The following is a 20,839-nucleotide window of genomic DNA, read 5'->3' on the forward strand; positions in this document are numbered from 1 at the left end:
ACTTTGGCCACGTCATGCGAAGAGTTGACTCATTGGAAAAGACCCTGATGCTGGCAGGGGTTGGGGGCAGGAGGAGAAGGGGACGACAGAGGATGAGATGGCTGGATGGCATCGCTGACTCGATGGACATGAGTCTGAGTGAACTCCGGGAGTTGGTGATGGACAGGGAGGCCTGGCGTGCTGCGATTCATGGGGTTGCAAAGAGTCGGACACGACTGAGCGACTGAACTGAACTGAGAAAATTAATTTCTTATTTTTCTGATACAGTAATAGTAGCAGCAGCAATACTGATACTAGTATTAATAATTGACATTTGTCCATAGTATATTACCAGCTCTGAGGGTAGGTATAGTGAAGAAAAAAGACCCTATGTGACTTGATCAGTATTGCACAGTTCATGAGTACATGTGGAATAACACATTCAAATAACACTATTTAAATGTGTTAAATGCCTGAGCTTTTTACCACCCGAAAGTACAGTATTTACATGCATAGTTTTTTAACCATTTGCTAGGATTTAAATTTAAAACTAAGATAACTTGTTAAAATAGTTAATTGTAATATTGGCTAAAATGGTAACTTAAATTTAAATTTTAAAATTGTGGTAAAGATGTATGTAACATTAAAGTTATCATTTTAACTATTTTTAATTGTACGGTATAGAACTCTGTGTGCATTTACATGATTGTACAGGTCTTAATGTTTTGAAAACTATGGTTTTTGTGAGCTAATAAGCATATACTTTTTAAAAAAGTTTATCATTTAGCATCTACTTCAGATATAGTTTATTAAATATTCACTTTTTAAGCCATTTTCAGAGGGATTTTTTTGGTGCTACTTTTGGTGAGGTAAAATTTATACATGATAAAAATCACTTGTTCTAAGTGTACTGTTTTAAATTGGACAGCTGTATACATTCATGTCACCACCACCAGTCAAGATCAAGAACATTTCCAACATTTAAAAATTTTCTTGTGCACGTTTGCAGTTGATTCCCTCTCTAGATCCTCAACAACCCCTTGTCTGCTTTTTTGTCACTTTTGCCTTGAAAAATTTTTTTTTTCATGTGAATGAAATCATCCTTGTTTTTCATTTGTTTCAGTTAGCATGTTTTTGAGTTCATCCATGTTACTGTATGTATAAACATTCCAGTTTTATTTATTGCTTAAAAATATTCTAACTATGGATATATCAGTTTATCCACCTACTAGTTGATGGACCTGTGAATTTTTTCCCAACTAGATGTTTTTAATCATTATTTTTATCACTTTTTTTTTTCCAGAATCTTTCTGTTTGCCCTGAAGATGAATCAATCATCATGTCCTCTTTTGTTAACACTATGACTTCTCTAAGTGTAAAACAAGGTAATAAGTCTTTTAAATTGAAATGTATTTTCTTGCCATTAGGTTTTCAAATTCTGTTAATGAGGAGAGGACTTAGCAGTTAGTTTTTATAGTATTACTTATCCTACTTTGGAGCATATTTAATCTCTTCTCTTTTGTTTTAACTTTGCTCTGAAGCAAAGGTTTCAAAGATGGATGTGTGGTGATATTTACAAGAAGTATAGCTTGACATTTTTTCATATTCAGCTGGAGGCAAAATGGTATTTTTGAGGCAAAAAGATATTTTGTAATTATAAAAAAGAAAAATGAGCACCCTATATCATAATAAAGTTTATATTATGGTCCACGCATTACCTATGACAGTAATCAATGAAATGATTAATCTGGGAAAGCACTTTATATATATTATCTTATTCAATCTTCATCAGTGTTAAAAAGCTGTTAATTACTTTTAACACATTTGGAAACTTAAGCCTTAAGGCTTAAGGTTAACCTTAATTCAACATGGTTTGCCCACACTTTTTAACAGATACTAAGTTCTAGAATAGGAACTTAAGTTCAGATCTATCAATCTCAAAAGTTGGTGTCATATCATAGATTGCCTTTCCATTAGTTGAATACTCCTCCATTCCAGTAGACTGGATATTTTAGTTTTATATTCTTTAAATAAAAAGTATCAGAAACCTTGAAAATTTCTGAGTAATAAATTTGTTTTATCAATCTTAATATTGATAAACTTATAACTTGATAAATTGATAACTTGATAAACTTATAAATTGATAATACTTATGTAATGAATCTGCTATAAACTTGCCTGATGATATTTGGTTAAAATAAAGTTGCTTTGTGGGACTTCAGCATGCTTTCCAAAGTTTCTATTCACAGGATTCCTCATGCTCTCTTTTAGGTACTTTTGAGTTGACATGTAAGCAAAATGAGAATCATGGGGTTTAGAGAGAAATCTGTACACTACCCTTCTCTTAGCACAGCTGCCTCATCACCTTTATAGGATATGAGAATTATTTCACTCTTAGCTATCATTTTTAAATTGTCGTAAAATAGAATTTACCACATTACCATTTTTAAGTACATTTAAGTACTTAAAAGTGTACAGTTCAGTAGAGTTAAGTATATTGACATAATGTGCAATAAATATTCAGAACTTTTCATCCTGTGAAATTGAAAATGTAGCTATAAAGTAACAACTCCCCATTTTCCTTTCACCCAGCCCCTGGAACCACTATTCTACTTTGTTTCTATGAGTTCAACTATTCTAGATACTTCACATAAGTGAATTGTACAGTGTTTGTCTTTCTATCACTACCTTATTTCACTTAGCATTCCCTCAACATGTCATCCATGACATGATATCCACGCTACAATATTTGCTCCCTTTTTCAGGCTGAATAATATACCATTGTGTGTATATATCATATTTTGTTTATCCACTGTTGATGGACTTTTTGGTTACTTCTACCTTTTGGCTGTTGTGAATAATGCTGTTATAAACATTGGTGTACACAAGAACGTGGGTGTATTCTTTTGTATATACGTCCAGAAGTGGAATTGTCCTAGCCCTTAAATTTTAAAGTGTGATTTAAGTTATTGGAAAATATTAATTAGCTTTGTAATCTTTTTTCTGTTACTGTAGTTGAAGATGGGGAAGTATTTGATTTCAGAGGAATGAGATTAGATTGGTTTCGATTACAGGTAAGAATAACATTAATTTTCATTGTCGTTCTGTTTGTTATTGAATACCTTAGTTAACATGAGAGCATAACTTAATATGAAAAAGCATTCCTTGTATACCTATTGAAAAGACTTCTTTTGTATTGTTATAACTAACATAGTCTTTACCTCAAGGAAAAAACTTTTTTTAATGGAAATATAATTGACATGTAACATTATGTTAGTTTCAGGTATGCAGCAATGATTTCAGTATATATGTGTATTTTAAAATGATCAACAATAAATCTAGTAAATATTCATCACCATATGTAGTTACAAGTTTTATTTTTTCTTGTGATGAGAATTTTTAAGATTTACTCGCTTTGTAATTTTCAAATATATAATACAGTGTTATTAATTATAGTCACCATCCTATATATCACATGAAAGACAGTGAAAGTGTTAGTCACTCAGTCATGCCCGACTCTTTGCAACCCCATGGACTGCAGTCCAACAGGCTCCTCTGTCCGTGGGATTTTCCAGGCAAGAATATTGGAGTGGATAGCCATTGTCTTTTCCAAGGGATTTTCCTGACCCAAGAATTGAACCCCAGTCTCCTGCATTGCAGGTAGTGTCTTTATCATAACAGGGAAGCCCATGTTGTTCAGTTGCTCACTTGTGTCCGACACTTTGCTGTTGCTGCAAACCGGGCTTCCCTGTCCTTCACCATCTCCTAAAGCTTGCTCAAACTCATGTCCATTGAATCGGTGATGCCATCCAACCATCTCATCCTCTGTCATCCCCTTTTCCTCCTGCCTTCAATCTTTCCCAGCATCAGGATCTTTTCCAGTGTGTCAGCTCTTTGCATCCGGTGGCCAAAGTATTGAAGCTTCAACATAAGTCCTTCAAATGAATATTCAGGGTTGATTTCCTTTAGCATTGACTGGATTCAATTTCCTTGCAGTCCAAGGGACTGTCAAGAATCTTCTCCAATAGCACAAATTGTAAGCGTCAGTTCTTCAGTGCTCAGCCTTCTTTCTGGTCCAGCTCATCACATCTGTACATGACTACTGGAAAAACCGTAGCTTTGACTAGATGGATTTTTGTCAACAAAGTAATGTCTCTTCTTTTTAATAGGCTGTCTAGCTTTTCTTCCAAGGAGTAAGCATCTTTTAATTTCATGGCTTCAGTCACCATCTGCAGTGATTTTGGAGCTCAAGATAATAAAGTCTCTCACTGCTTCCATTGTTTCCCTATCTATTTGCCATGAAGTGATGGGACTGGATGCCATGATCTTAGTTTACTGAATGTTAAATTTTAAGCCACCTTTTTTACTCTCCTCATTCATGTTCATGAAGAAGCTCTTTAGTTCATTTTCGCTTTTTGCCATAAGGTTGGTGTTATCTGCATTTCTGAGGTTATTGATATTTCTCCCCGCAGTCCTGATTCCAGCTTGTGGTTCATCCAGCCTAGCATTTTGCATGATGTAGTCTGCATATAAGTTAAATAAGCAGCGTGACAATGTATAGCCTTGAGGTACTCCTTTCCCAATTTGGAACCAGCCTATTGTTCCATGTCTGATTCTAACTGTTGCTTCTTGACCTACGTACAGGTTTCTCAGGAGGCAGGTAAGGTGGTCTGGTATTCCCATCTCTTGAAGAATTTTCCAAAGTTTGTTGTGATCCACACAGTCAAAGGCTTTGGCATAGTCAATAAAGCAGAAGTAGATGTTTTCCTGGAATTCTCTTGCTTTTTCTGTGATCCAACAGATGTTGGCACTTTGATCTCTGGCTCCTCCGCCTTTTCTAAATCGAGCTTGTACATTGATTTAAGTACTGTTGAAGCCTAGCTTGGAGGATTTTGAGCATGACCTTGCTAGTGTGAGAAATGAGTACAATTGTGCAGTAGTTTGAACATTCTTTGGCATTGCCTTTCTTTGGTATTGGAATGAAAACTGACCTTTTCCGGTCCTGTGGCCATTGCTGAGTATTCCAAATTTGCTGGCATATTGAGTGCAGCACTTTGACAGCATCATCTTAGGATTTGAAATAGCTCAGCTGGAATTCCATCAGGTCCACTAGCTTTGTTCATAGTAATGCTTCCTAAGGCCCCTTTGACTTTGCTCTTCAGGATGCATGTTTATTTATTTTGTAACTGGAGGTTTGTATCTTATGACTGCTGTACCCGTTTCATCTACCCCTGACTCCCTGCCTCTGGGAAACACCAATCTGTTGTCTGTATCTGTGAGTTTGGATTTTTCTTTTGTTCATTTTGGTTTGTTTTTGTCATTTTAGATTCCACATGTAAGTGAGAGATCATATGATATTTGCCTTTCTCTGACTTCTTTCATTAGGCACAGTACCTTCAAGGCCCATCTATATTGTCACAAATAGCAAGATTTCCTTTCTCTTTTCATGGCTGAATATTATTCCTAGTTGTGTGTGTGTGTGTGTGTGTGTGTGTATCCCCCAATTTTTTTATTCATTCATCCATCAGTGGATGCTTGGGTAGTTTCCATGTTGTGACTATTGTAAATAATGTTGCAGTGAACAAAGGGATATAGATGTCTTTTTGCGTTAGTGTTTTCCTTTTCTTCAGATGAATACCAGATGTGGAATTGCTGGAGCATATGGTAGTTCTGTTCATAGTTTTTGAGGAACCTCTCTACTGTTTTCCACAGTGGCTGTACCCATTTCCGTTCCCACCATTGATAAACAAGATTTCCTTTTCTCCACATCTTCACCAACTGTCTTTATATATTACCTTTTTTATAATAGCCATTGTAACAGATATGAGTTGATAATTAGTAATGTTTTAAGTAACTTCCCTGAAATTGCAGAGCTGATTAGTGGGAGATCAGGGAAGAATACTTGAGATACTTGAGATATATTATACATTATTTTCTTCCAGTTAAAAATAAAATTTAGAAATTAACATTTTCTTGTTCAAAAAAAACCTTATGAAACAGTGTGTAAGTCATGCTTATTAAATGACTGAAAATAGAATTACTGTGCCAAAGGATATGTACACATTAAAAAATATTATTTAAAAAATAAATACACATTGAAAGTCATCATCACAAAGTTTGAACTGTTTTCAGCCTGTTACTCTCAGTTTGTGGGAGTTCCTAAACCAACATTTATGTTCAGAGAATTTTACAGATTTAGATGACTTTCAAATTAACCTTACTGAATACTTCCAGAATTATTAGACTTACTCATTTGAAAAATTCACTTGAGAATTTTACCATTGTCTATTGCAGTCATACAGCAATGTTTGAAGCTTTGGAGTGAGCATTAGGGGTATAGAGTTGATATATCCCTTTGTGAGAATGTTTTGTTTTCCCGTAGCCTATAGATAGAACGCTCTAATGACATAGCTCTCTCTTCACATCATCTTCCTTCTTTGTTTATCTCTTTGTCCAAATGTCTCCTTTTTATAAAGACACTGTTCATACTGGATTAGAGTCCATTTTAATGATCTAATTTTAACTTATGTCTATGAAGACCCTATTTCCAAATAAAGTTACATTCTGAAGTATTAAGGATTATACTTTCAACATATCTTTTTGGGAGAGACAGTTCAACCCATAGCATTGCTCTCAACCATGATTAGGACAAACAGTCACTCAACTCCTTTCTGTTGTGTATTAGACTCTCACTTTATAGTGAGAATAGGTCAAAACATACCAAGGATGAAAGTAATGGGACATAAAACTAAGTCTTAACTAGGAAAAGAGGACACAAATGCAAGGTAGAAGGCAGTGTCCAGAAACTAGGATGTTTGCATAGATGACTAAGAGCAAGTCAACTGGTAGGGTTTCAAGATCACAGACTAGGCTACAGGATGTGGGAGATAAAATACTGACAACTTATATAGTTGAGTATAATCCTTATTTGGATATTTTATACATCTGGCTTTGGAGACAAGGCATAAAAGATAGGGAAAATTAAATAGGTTAAAAGCTTAAGTTAGAATGACAGAGTATGATTATCAGTACAGTGACAGAGTATGATTATCAATTAATTACAGTTTTCTTAGGAAGGAGAAAGTTGTTTTTTCAAGTGAAATTACTAGTAATGGCTTTGTAGAGAAAACAGCTTGTTACCCACACATTGAAAGATGGGTCAGGTTGGAGTAGGTGAATCACTTACACAGGAAAGGGCAAGAAAAGAGCCTTCTTAATGTGAAATATTACTACAGGAAGAAAAATATCTTCACAAAAGATATGAATGATCTGAGTTTGATCAGTGATCTGGTAGAAGGATGAGAGTTACTAGGTGTAAGTATATGGCCAGAGAGAGATGTAGAGCTCTGTATCACTTCTTGAGTAGGGCAGGGCTAGAAGAATAAGCCTTTAAAGGGAATGTGATAGTACGCTTTGTTACCATCACTGGGGTCTTTGGAGTCTTAAAAGAAGAGTTCTCCCTCTCTACATGTATTCTCTGCCATTTTTTCTCTTCCTAAATTAGGATCTCATTCTGCTGTTTGTTGCATTAGTCCCTAAAGTATCTTCAGTCACTGATTCTCTTTGCCTTCTTATTTACTTTGGTAGTTCATATTTTAGACTTTTATTTAAACCAGTTTTTTTTTTTTTTTTAATGACGTGTGTTTCTTCTTCCCTTGTTGTCAAGCATTTCAAATGAGTTTTAAATTAAATTGTCTCATTTTGTCACCATCCATTTCATCTGAATTTATTTTCACAGTAGTACTTTAATTCAGAATTTTTAAAATTATTCTCAGTTAGTGGAAGTCTTTATTGAACTCATGGCCACTACTGGTTCCTCTTTCTACTTTAAAACTGATGAAAGGTAAATTACATACTTCCGTTAGACTTAGTTTGTGATGAATGTCCAGAATACATCTTGCCATTACTGTATTGCCATCACATTCTTCATTTTCTCCCTTTTTCTGGTAGAAGACACAAACATCAAATTATAGAGCTCTGCTTTGTGATGCGCCTGCCTTAGTGAATGGTAACCTCATTTGTGTAGTGACCTTTTCCCACTGGAGAGACTGAGATTTGATTTTTATCTTACTTAAAAGGCAATAATTGTTTAGTCTCTTACTGTTTCATGGGTACTAGCAGAAGACATGGGGCTCCTGGATTAGAGACAGAGAACTTAATTCACTGCACAGGAAGTGCCATGAGCATCCAGATATATACATTACTTTTCCCTTGTTTTCATGTCTTTTGGGGGTAGTGCAGAGAGACCCGGATGAATGCTGTGTATGCATTGGGCATGTCTTAAGCTAAGAAGGACTGAGTTTGAGGAACCCTTTATTTTATCATCAACAGGAAGCCTATTTGCTCTTTGTTCCAGAGGGACATATCACTCTATTTCTCAAGTTTGGTAACTCTAAGGCCTGGAGAAATGGCTGAGATAGTGAGTGGTCTGGGCTGTGCTTTCTTGGTGTATCCAGCAAGGTGTGTACGTACATGTGAGATTCATGAAAGAATGCCTCCCAAAAGCCAGGACCGTGGTCATCAACCATAATTCTTGTGTTGCCTACCATGTCTAATCATTCCCTGATTAAACACTTTTGAGCTTTACCACCCTGGGCCATCTCATAATCCTGTCTGGATTGTTACCACCACTGCCTCCTAAGAATCTCTGCCTCCTGTTCCCTCTCCACTCCTCTCTGTTTCCACCTCAGCATAGAACAATCTTTCTAAGCAGTAATTATCCATTACACAGACTCTTTGGTGGTTTATTAAAAAGTTTAAATTCTTCAGCGTGATATATGGTGTTTATTTTGTAGGCATCCCTCGTATTGTTTTCTTTGCTTGTGAAATGTCCACCACCCAAGGGCAGGTTTTGCTTTCAGTGAGTTGGTACCTCTTAGTGGAATTTCTTTCCCTCACAACCTGTCCTGATGATTTTGGTTAAGACCTGTCACCTTTTTTATCAACTTAACACTAATTTTACCACCTTCAGAATGCTTCTCTAGAATTCATCAATTAGTACCATGTGTTATGCTCTCCAGTTTTTAATGATTCAGTATAATCAAAAACCTTCCTGAGTCAACATGTGCAGTACTTAAGTTTCATCTTACTGTTTTGAATATGTGTTTTCTCTTGAACTAAGTCGAAAACTTCTCTTGGTAGGGACATCATGTGACAATTCATTGTTTTATATCTTTGATATGTAGCTTCACTTGCTTTAGGAGTTCAAGCTGAATGACCCGTGTATTAGATTCTGTTTTAGGAATAGTATTTCAGTTTACTTAAAGAAAATCTTGATAGGAATTTTAAGTTTGAATCACGGTAGACCGTTTTTAAAAGATGATGTTCTTAATAAACTTTAAATATTTTTCAATAGTGGGTATTTTTTCTTTTTTCCTGTAGACTTGGTCTATACCTGAAGTCATTACCTAAACTACGTTTGTTTCTTTCTTTACTTTTTCAGGCATATACTAGTGTCTCTAAGGCTTCACTTAGCCTTTCAGATCACAGAGAACTTGGAAAGATGATGAATACAATAATTTTTCACACAAAAATGGTAGATTCCTTGGTGGAAATGTTGGTGGAAACATCAGATCTCTCCATATTTTGGTATGTTGTAATTTTCTTTAAATTAGAATTTGAAATTTTTATTATCCAAAGATATGTTTCTTGATTCCTTTACGTTAGTGTGGTGCTTAAGACAGTTTAATAAGAGATTCTAAGAATCAAGGGAATAGAGAACAACCTGCCAGTAGTGAAGTTTACTATGTTGGGATTTTATGTCTGTTTTTAATTCTCCATAGGAGCACCTCTTACTGATGTGAATTTGTTTTTTATGCTTTCTTTGAAGAAGTGAAGAACAGTTGCTTCAAATTGTGTCATTAAAGGAAAAAAAATCTGGACTGGGGTCAAGTAGAGCAAATGTTGGAAATTAAATACCACGTGGTTTCACTCTGTGGTATTCAGTTAGATGTTAATATTGTGATACTGTGGTGACGGTTCCCGCCACTGTGCTCCATCCTTTGCTTCTGTTATAAAGTTCTTTTGTTATTCTTAGCAGTCTGCAGCTCCTCCTTTTCTCCCCACATTATGTGGTTCTTGAAGGAGGTCAAGTTTTTGTTTCCTTAGTGTCTTAACAGAGTAAGTACTTAATTTATTTCAATGAATAAGTGAACTTGATTGTGATAAAATTAATAAACAGTGGTGTCAGGACTCAAACTTAAGTATTCGGATTTCAAAGCTGTACAGTGTCCACTCTTTTTCTGCTTCTTGATCTTTTTTCCTTTAGGGAAGCTGATGAGAATAGCGTGGTAGGTTCCTTTAATTCTAAAATGCTGAAATAGTCTCAGTGGATAGTGGTAGTAGTTTCTCTGTATTGAATAGAGATCATTATGAAAAGCTTGTGAAAAATTTTGTTTTGGGGAGAAAACCAGAAAGAAAAAACCTGATTTTTGCAGTTTGTAGTGGGGCTTTAATTAGCAGTTTTGCAGAAAAAAATCCGAATTACTTGGCAGGGAAGACATAAGGGATCTCTTAAAGGAACTCAGGATATATAGTTATTATGTAACAAGTTTGTAAGAGTTTTAAAATTTGGAACCCTATCCTATTGTCTGACCCAGAGGCTACCTTGAAAAGAAAATGTAACATTTTATGTTTAGGTATTTTTGAGCTATATATTGTAAAAGAAGGATACAGCAATTAGAAATTCCTCTTCTGGGGACTTCTTTGGTTGTCAGTTGGTTAGGACTGCGTACCCCCAATGCAGGGGACCCAGGTTCTATCCCTGGCCAGGGAACTAGATCCCACATACTGCAGTGAAGACCAGAGATCCTGCGTGCTGCAGCTAAGAACCAGTACAGCCAAATAAATTAATTTCAAAAAGAAAAAAATAAATTCCTCTTCTCTTTCCTGGAAATAAGGCACTTTGAATAATGTTTAAAATTTGCAAATTTTCAGTCATTTAATTAATTTATATTCATACTTGGTCTTAACTACATTCTTACTTTGTCACATCCAAAATAAAGACATGTTTACTACTTCTGTTTGTTTTATTATTCTAAGATGTATTAAATCTATATTTTATCACCTCATATTCTTTTAGATTTAACATCTCTTCAATCTGGAAATAATTTAAAGTTGATGGTGTATTATTGTTTAATTGACAGTATTTTTCTTTCTTAGTGGTACATAAAATAATGGTGTTTCTTACAATTGATAGTGACTTAGCTTTGATGACTTTTGATGCTGTAAGGTTTGAGTGGTATATATTCAAATGCCATAGATATGGTTTATTTTCTCTTTAACTTTTATTTTAAAATGCGTTAATGTTATATAAATAATATTTTATAACTCTGAAATGGTTATTGGTATGTAAGAGAACTCTTTGGAAAAATAACTTTTCCTACGAGAATAACTGCTACAGTTGGTAATTTCCATTTACTTGAATCAAATTAAACTAACTCTAACTATAAAAATTATGATTCTGATTTTTAATTTGTTTCCTTATAGTTTTTATAGTCGTGCTTTTGAGAAGATGTTTCAACAGTGTTTGGAGTTACCCTCTCAATCAAGATACTCAATTGCATTTCCACTACTTTGCACTCATTTTATGAGTTGCACACATGAACTGTGTCCAGAAGAGGTAATTTCAGAGCAGTATTGTGATTAGTATAGTATGCAGAATAAGCTACTCCAAGCATACAGCTGACCAAATTTCACAAAGATAAAGACTCACAAAGTCATAATTACCTAACCTACTTGCCCACATAATATGTCTCTATGCAGAGTCAGAAGAATGCTTGATTAGGCATATGATGTAATATTTATTTAAATGATTGAATAAATACAGATACATGTTTCTAAGAACACATCACAAAATCACTTGTTATTTAGTCACTCAGTCGCGTCTGATTCTTTTGATACGCCATTGACTGTGGCCCGTCAGGCTTCTCTGTCCATGGGATTTCCCAGGCATAAAGCCACTTGGAATTAACCTTTATTAAAATAAATAGTGAGTCAGGCATTAATATTATGGTAAAGTTATGTATGAGTGAATTTTATATGCTTAGTTTTCCTCTGAAATGCTCATTGAAAATACTTGCAAATTGAATGGAGACATTACTGGCTAAATATAAGCATTTCAAAGAAGAATTTCACAGACTTGTTAATATAATAGATATAGTAAGCAAAATTGAGATTTGCCGGTGTTTGTAAGAATTCACATACTGGCACACACAGTTACTGAGTAATTAAAGTACTCTGTAGTTTTACACATACCAAGTATCCATCAAAAATGTACTCTCAGTATTTCTTCTAATCATCCAAGAAGAAAAATAACACTTAGTGAGTATGGTAAGTATATATTAAAATTAAGTAGTATTAATGAGGTGGATGAAACTGGAGCCTATTATACAGAGTGAAGTAAGCCAGAAGGAAAAACACCAATCAGTATACTAATGCATATATATGGAATTTAGAAAGACGGTAACGATAACCCTGTATGCGAGACAGCAAAAGAGACACAGATGTATAGAACAGTCTTTTGGACTCTGTGGGAGAGGGAGAGGGTGGGATGATTTGGGAGAATGGCATTGAAACATGTATAATATCATATAAGAAATGAAAAAAAAAAAATGATTATGACATGTATAAACCCCAAAGGACATGTCTTGGATTCTAATAAATTTCTGCACCCCTCAAAAAAAATAAAAAATAGCTTAGTGTTGAATCCTTTTACTTAGAACTACAGAACTTATAGAAAAGAAACTTACAAAGAGCAGTAGCATTATTATTATCTTTACGCATTAAGTACTCTCTATTGCAGGTTGTTTTTCAATAATCCTACAGGAAATTTATTAGGGAGTGCTTTTAATATTAGTTAATACCTGTGAGATGATATGACACCACCAATTTTAATAGATTTATAGATTTTTTAGAATGAAAGATTTCCTCCTAATCATGATACCTAAGATGTACTGTAATGTAATGTGTGATGTAAGATGTCAGTTTCTTCCTCACTGTCATCCTTCACATTAATAACTCATCATGTCCTCTTAATTTTATTTGTGTAATATAATTTCTTGACTCCATCCTTTACTTTCCATTGCTGTTGACACTATTGTAGTTCAGCTTTTCAAAGGTTTTCATATCTACTCCTAAATAATTTTTCTTCCTTCAGTATTTTTGCCTTAAAGACAAACGCAGTGCCACTAGAGTGCCTCTTTCCTTCTTAAAGTACCATTAGAGTTCTCCATTGCATATGGAGAAGGTAGAAACTTCTCAGGCATTGAAAGGCCTCAACAAAATCTCCATCCCCGTTGTTTTTGTTTTTTCCTTTCCTTTTGTCCTTTGTCTTTAAGGGGGAAAGAAAAAAAGTATGTATATGTATGTATATATGGTAGTGGTTTATTTGCTAAGTCATGTCCGACTCTTGCAGCCCCATGGACTGTAGCCTGCCATGCTCCTCTGTCCGTGGGATTCTCCAGGCAAGAATACTGGAGTGGGTTGCCATTTCCTTCTCCAGGGGATCATCCTGACCCAGGTCTCCTGTATTGCAGGCAGATTCTTTACCCATTGTGCTATGAGGGAAGCCCCACATATATATGCACACAGACATAGACACACACACACAGGCTTCCAATGTGGTGCTAGTGGTAAAGAACCCACCTGCCAGTGTAGGAGATGTGAAAGATGAGCGTTTGATCCCTGGATTGGGAAGACCCTCTGGAGAAGGGCATGGCAACCCACTCCAGTGTTCTTGCCTGGAGAATCATGGACAGAGGAGCCTGGTGGGTTACAGTCCATAGGGTTGCAAAGAGTTGGACAAAGCTGTGCAGTTTTGTGTGCATGCATACACATATAAATATACACTTCTCAGGTGACTTAGTGGTAAATAATTCACCTGCCGAGCAGGAGACATGGGTTCCATCCCTGGGTTGGGAAGATCCCCTGGAGGAGGGAATGGCGACCCACCCCAGTGCTCTTTCCTGGAGAACCCCATGGACGGAGGAGCCTGGCAGGTACAGTCCTTGACGTCACCGAGTTGGACAGGACTGGTACTATTCTGTTTTTAATTTAGCTAATTTGTTAAAGCCTGTTACATTCCAGCCAGCTTTCTTAAACTTGTAATTGCAAGGATGCAAAGACACAGTCTTTACCCTAGACAAATCCATGATTTGATGATCTGTATTGTGGTAGATCTGATCTGATCTGATCTGATTGTGGTAGAAATATACATGGGGCACTCTTGGAACATTGAGGGAATTCACCTTTGGGTGAGGATAGAGTAAGTTGGTGTGCAGAGTTAATAGCTTTCAGTGCAGTCTTAATTTATAATTTCAGGTTTAGCCTTTCATCTCATTTAGATCAGAAAGATTATAGAAAAGGCCTGTAAAATAACTTTTTAATGCTGAGCCCTTATTTTAACCTAGAGTACTTACAGTAAATTTGCAGAAAGATAGTATGAATTAGATTTGAAATTCACACTATCTTGGGTCAGCAGGATTCCTAGATAATGGTAGCCAGTATGGCACCCCACTCCAGTACTCTTGCCTGGAAAATCCATGGATGGAGGAGCCTGGTAGGCTACAGTCCATGGGATCGCTAAGAGTCGGACACGACTGAGCGACTTCCCTTTCACTTTTCACTTTCATGCATTGGAGAAGGAAATGGCAACCCACTCCAGTGTTCTTGCCTGGAATTCTAGAGATGGGGGAGCCTGGTGGGCTGCCGTCTATGCAATCACACAGAGTCAGACACGACTGAAGTGACTTAGCAGCAGCAGCAGTACTAATGGGAACCTAAGTATTGAGTTGCTGTAACTATACCATCCAGTATAGTAGGCCATTTATCTTTTTCAGTCTCATTGTTTAAAAATCTTGTTTATGCTGATGCTGCTGCTAAGTCGCTTTAGTCGTGTCCGACTCTGTGCGACCCCATAGACGGCAGCCCACCAGGCTCCTCTGTCGCTGGGATTCTCGAGGCAAGAACACTGGAGTGGGTTGCCATTTCCTTCTCCAATGCATGAAAGTGAAAAGTCAAAGTGAAGTCGCTCAGTCATGTCCGACTCTTAGCAACCCCATGGACTGCAGCCTACCAGGCTCCTCCGTCCATGGGATTTTCCAGGCAAGAGTACTGGAGTGGGGTGCCATTGCCTTCTCCCCTGTTTATGCTAGTGGCTCCTAAATCTATATCTGCAGCCCAGATCTTTGCTTTCAAGTTAGATTTTCTCTATACTGCAACCTAGGTATTTTTAGCCATCTGAAGTGTAACATGTCCAGAATAGAATCATTGATTTTTCCACATCTACCCCGACTTGAAACATTTTCTGTTTTTGGCTCTACTCTTACATAAGTATTCAGACTCCTGCCTCTTCTCACCTTTGAAGAAGCCCCATCATCTTTTGCCTGGATGATTGTTACTGCCTCCAACGTGGTCTCTGCTTCTGCCAATATCCTGTTCGCAGCACAGAGTCCGAGTTCTACTCTAGTTGTTTTGCTTTCCAGTCTCAGCATTTTTGAGCCATTGAAGAGAAGTAGTGAAGTCAGATCTGTATTTTAAATAAATTAGTTTAGTAAGTTTGAAGCAATGCTAGTTCAAGTCCTTTTTTTCAGGAAGAAGGGATGTATTATCTTTCAGGAGTCGGAATTTGGTTAAACAAAATCCAAATGTCTATAATTTAAAATTTTTCCTTAAATAAAGTGAACCATTATTTAATTATATCTGGTCTGTAGATCCAGATATAATTTGGTTTTGCTTCCTATTCAAGTTTTGCTTCCTATTCAAGTTTTAAAGGGCATTTTAAATAAAATACATTGTAAGGTAATATGGTACATCTAAGAACAGTTGTTTTACATGTGTAAGTATTTTTATTTTTTTTATATTATCTTACATTTATTTCAGCATAGGAACAATGTTTGTAATGTCTGCATATTTTTGTTATATAATTATGGAAGGTCAGGGAAGGAAAACTTATAAAAATCTGTCTCCAGAAACTAACACACATTTTAAATCAACTGTACTTCAATAAAAAATGTTAAAGATAGAAAAGTAAAAATCTGTCTCTTTGTAAAGTATTACAAATTGTATAGGCCACAATTATACAGTATTATATATTCAACATTCCAATTACTGTTAACAAGAAAAACCTGTTAAACTATTGCAGCACCCACCAAAACTAAAAGGATACAGATCTGTAGCTAGAAATAGATGGATTTAAATGAATGTATGTATCTACATGGGCTTCCCTGGTGGCTCAGAAGGTAAAGAATCCGCCTGCAGTGCAGGAGATCTGGGTTCGATCCCTAGATTGGGAAGATTCCGTGCAGGAGAGCATGGCAACGCACTCCAGTATTCTTGCCTGGAGAATCCCCATGCACAGAAGAGCCTGGTGGGCTACAATCCATGGGGGTTGCAGAGAGTCAGACACGACTGAGCACAAAGCACACACAGTACATGTATCTACACATACATATATAATCTCCCAAAAGTTAGAGATAATGTTCTTTTTTCCCCTGTTGAGTTCAGAAAATGCATGCGTGGTCAGCTTTTTTTTTCTCTTCTGGGATGGGATGTTGGATTTTAGAGAATTGAATGATGTGTGAATTTGTTTTACTGACTCGATTTTTAATGATATTATTTAAATATTTGAGCTCTTGTTTTCTGTTTATAAACTACAAAATTCTTTGCTGAGATAGATATATATACACACACACACACGTATGTATATAATCAAGTGAGATCAGCAAATATTAATCTAAATCTGTTTCATATCATATGATATTTTAGTATTTAAGAACTGGATATAGGACAGTGTGGAATTTGAACATTTTTTCATTTTAAGGAAAATAATGGTCCTTTCAGATTGCTTCCAGTCATATTTGTTTAATCACCAAGTACTTACTTTGTGTCAATTGTGTGCAAAACGATATGGTAGGTTAGTTTTTATAAGAGATAAAAGAGATCTATAACATCTCCCATCTTCACTCCTTATGTAGGATAGACTTGAACCTTATTTTCTATGTTTATTTAAAAACTCTTTTAATTCAAATTAGTTCAGTCGCTCAGTTGTGTTCGACTCTTTGTGACCCCATGGACTGCAGCACGCCAGGCTTCCCTATCCATCACCACCTCCCGGAGCTTGCTCAAACTCATGTCCATCGAGTCCATGATGCCATCCAACCATCTCATCCTCTGTTGTCCCCTTCTTCTGCCTTCAATCTTACGCAGCATCAGGATCTTTTCCAGTGAGTCAGTTCTTTGCATCAGGTGGCCAAAGGATTGGAGCTTCAGCTTCAGCATCAGTCCTTCCAGTGAATATTCAGGACTGATTTCCTTTAGGATTGACTGGACTCTCAAGAGTCTTTTTCAACACCACAGTTCAAAAGCATCAGTTCTTCGGCACTCAGCTTTTTTTATGGTCCAACTCTCACATCCATACGTGCCTGCTGGAAAAACCATAGCTTTGACTAGATGGACCTTTGTTGGCAAAGTAATGTCTCTGCTTTTTAATATGCTTTCTAGGTTTGTCTAGATTTGTTAATTCAAATTACTTTGTTATAATTTTTATTGTTTTTGTTACTATTTTTCTTTAACAGAGACATCATATTGGAGATCGCAGTCTTTCCTTATGTAATATGTTCCTTGATGAAATGGCCAAACAAGCTCGAAATCTCATCACTGATATTTGCACAGAACAGTGTACTCTTAGTGACCAGGTAATAATTTAAATGTTTCCTTACAGATGGGAAAATTGTGTTGAAGGCAAGAAAATCATTTCTTAGCTAGTTTTTTTTTTTTTTTTTTTTTTCCGTTTTTAATCTTATCCTCAAATTCTCAGTAAATCTCATTACCTCTTATTATGAAGCTCTGTTGTTAGGTTTTTAAGAAATGTGCCACTGTCTTTAGAGTTATGGTTTAAAATCCAACCTCTAGCTTGGCATTCAAGTCCATTCCCAAGGTAGCTCGAACATCTCTCCCCAGCATTTTATGCTCCACTACTGAGTCATTCTGATGAGGTTCAGAGCACATTGTGTTCTATCATAGTTTTGGTCTTCATAGGCCCTTTTCCTTTCAGTAAAATGTTATTCCTCGCTTGCCTGGTATTTTTTAATTTGTCCTTGAACTGTAGCTTTGATATAACTACCTCTATGAAATGTCTCTTCACACAAGATTTCCCTGTTTCTGTGTTTTCCAAGCTGAATGGGCTGTCCAAGCTGGCTAGGTAAATGCTGCGTCTCACTTATTACCTCTGTTCTTAGTGCTAGTATATTTGCTGCATAGTCTGGGTTTAGCTAAGGTTTGTTTCAGTAGTTAATGTTTTCAGAGTAATTGGTATGTATGATTTCATTTATTTTTAAATTTAGTTGTTGCCCAAGCATTGTGCCAAAACCATCAGTCAAGCAGTGAATAAGAAGTCAAAAAAACAGACTGGTAAGAAAGGGGAACCTGAAAGGGAAAAACCAGGAGTTGAAAGCATGAGGAAAAACAGGCTGGTTGTGACCAAGTAAGCCATCCACTATTACTGTATCTTTTTGTTACAGGTAGAAGAGGTTTTTTGTTTTTTCCATTTTTTGTATGGCATTAGTACTGAGGAAATGCTAGTAATTGTAAATTCTTCATTTCCCAGTTGTTAATGTTTTTTGACATTTGTGAACTTGATTAGCCAGTTAGTGCTTATTTAATCCAAAAGTACTTATTTTGGATTTTTGAAGAAAATACATGTAATAGATGTCATTTTTTTAATATGTTGAATATTGAAGACCAAGAATCTGTCTAAAAATTTGGAGGGGTATACTATAAGCAATCTGTAATTTTCAGTTTATTTGAAATTAGATGTCTGACACTATTTTGGCATCTTGGTATATATTAAACATGTCAGTTTAAGAGAGGAAAAGTTGAATTTTGCCATTACTATTCTGATATACTTGTGAAATTAATTTCATATTGCTATTATGAGATGTTAATTTTTTCTTTACTGTTTATTAATATTTTTCAGCCTTGATAAGTTGCACACTGCACTTTCCGAGTTGTGTTTCTCTATAAATTATGTACCAAACATGGTGGTTTGGGAACATACCTTTACCCCACGAGAATATTTGACTTCTCATCTGGAAATCCGCTTTACTAAGTAAGAAAGAATATAAACTGTTTTTTGTTTGTTGATTAAATTAATGAGTTTGTTTTATTTATTCTTCATATCTATGCAGTCTTTACTTTTATGAGGGAAAGCATTAGTAGAAATGGTATATAAATTAGTAAAATTGTAGTATGAAAAAAATAACTGGTAAGTATGAAGAATAGTGAACTGAGAATTACTTAAATTATCCAGTCTTATCCCACACTTACTAACTCATTATAACACCGGAGAGGCTAGTTAATCTTTGTGAGCCTTAACTTCCTTATAAGGAAAAGGACAGTTCAGTTCAGTTCAGTTGTTCAGTCGTGTCCAACTCTTTGCGACCCCATGGAGTGTAGCACGCCAGGCTTCGCTGTCCATCACCAAAGTCTCTGAGCTTGCTCAAACTCTCGTCCATCGAGACGGTGATGTCATCCAACCATCTCATCCTCTGTCGTCCCCTTCTCCTGCCTTCCATCTTTACCAGTGTCAAGGTCTTGTCTAATGAGTCAGCTCTTCACATTAGGTGGCCAAAGTATTAGAGCTTCTTGAGCTTCAGCTCTAGCATCAGTCCTTCCAGTGAATATTCAGGGTTGATTTCTTTCAGGATGGACTGGTTTGATCTCCTTGCAGTCCAAGGACTCTCAAGAGTCTTCTCCAGCACTGCAGTTCAAAAGCATCAATTCTTTGGCACTTAGCCCTCTTTGCTTCCCTTGTGGCTCAGCTGGTAAAGAATCCGCCTGTAGTGCGGGAGACCTGGGTTCAATCCCTGGGTTGGGAAGATCCCCTGGAGAAGGGAACTGCTACTCACTCCAGTATTCTGGCCTGGAGAATTCCATGGACTGTATCGTCTATGGGATTGCAAAGAGTCGGACATGACTGAGCGATTTTCACTTTCAGCCTTCTTTATGGTCCAACTCTCACATCCATACATGACTACTGGAAAAACCGTATCTTTGACTATATGGACCTTTGTTGGCAAAGCAGTGTCTCTGCTTTTTAATATGCTGTCTAAGAAAAAGGAGAAGATTGGAGCAAATTGGTATACGTCAGCTGGCAGGTGGCAGCCCAGTAGGATCATGGAATAAGTTTAGAAAGTTGTAGTGAACATTTAAAGAAAGAAAAAAGAGGGAGGAAAGGAAAGAAGGAAGCAGAAATAGGGGGAAAACTCAGTGCGTTGCATATAGTAAGTAGAAATATTGTTCCACAGAACTTTTCAGTTAGGTATATATTTGTGTGTACTGAGTTGGTGATGTTAGACACATATTGTATAGCAGGTCACAGTCAAATGTGTGAAAACCTCAGGGTTGGATGAACACAAAACTCTTGTGAATTCCAAAGTATGCTGTTATGCCAATAGAATTCTAGACCCATGAGGCACTCAATTCTAATTAGTTTAATAAGTTATGTTTCTTGATATTTTATGTAACAAGTCAGAAATTTTGTAAAGGTTGCTTCAGCCTTTTTCTAAAGTTACACATTTATTTATTAAAGAAAATATTGATTGATTCAATACATTTTTCTTAAAGGCCTTAGAGCAATTTATGAAAGAAATTTTGCCAAAGGATTTTCAAAAGGTTTGGCTAAAGGTTGTGGTCACTAACAAGTATTTGTGCCTTATGTGTAATATTGTGTTAAGAAATCTGAGTAATAATAAAACTGTATAAAACTTAGAGCTGCAACAACTATAGAAGAAAACAGAATATGTAAATAGGCAGTAAATTGAGTGTCAAGTCATCAATTGCGAAGAGTCTGGTGTTGAGCAAA

The 20,839-nt window shown here is 36.1% G+C and overlaps 1 protein-coding gene across 3 annotated transcripts in view; it reads left to right on the top strand.

Moving 5' to 3' along the window:
- NCKAP1 (NCK associated protein 1) overlaps positions 1 to 20,839 on the top strand; it is a 108,543-nt gene that overhangs the window by 56,093 nt on the left and 31,611 nt on the right. For all 3 annotated transcript variants that reach the window (XM_025273748.3, XM_006071782.4, XM_025273747.3), the window contains 7 exons: positions 1,283 to 1,364; positions 2,995 to 3,053; positions 9,422 to 9,567; positions 11,467 to 11,599; positions 17,553 to 17,672; positions 18,321 to 18,460; positions 18,953 to 19,084. In XM_025273748.3, coding sequence (XP_025129533.1) covers positions 1,283 to 1,364; positions 2,995 to 3,053; positions 9,422 to 9,567; positions 11,467 to 11,599; positions 17,553 to 17,672; positions 18,321 to 18,460; positions 18,953 to 19,084 — 812 coding nt within the window. The remainder of the gene's footprint in view (positions 1 to 1,282; positions 1,365 to 2,994; positions 3,054 to 9,421; positions 9,568 to 11,466; positions 11,600 to 17,552; positions 17,673 to 18,320; positions 18,461 to 18,952; positions 19,085 to 20,839) is intronic.

The sequence above is a fragment of the Bubalus bubalis genome, chromosome 2, assembly GCF_019923935.1.
Source record: "Bubalus bubalis isolate 160015118507 breed Murrah chromosome 2, NDDB_SH_1, whole genome shotgun sequence".
Classification (NCBI taxonomy): Eukaryota; Metazoa; Chordata; class Mammalia; order Artiodactyla; family Bovidae; genus Bubalus; species Bubalus bubalis.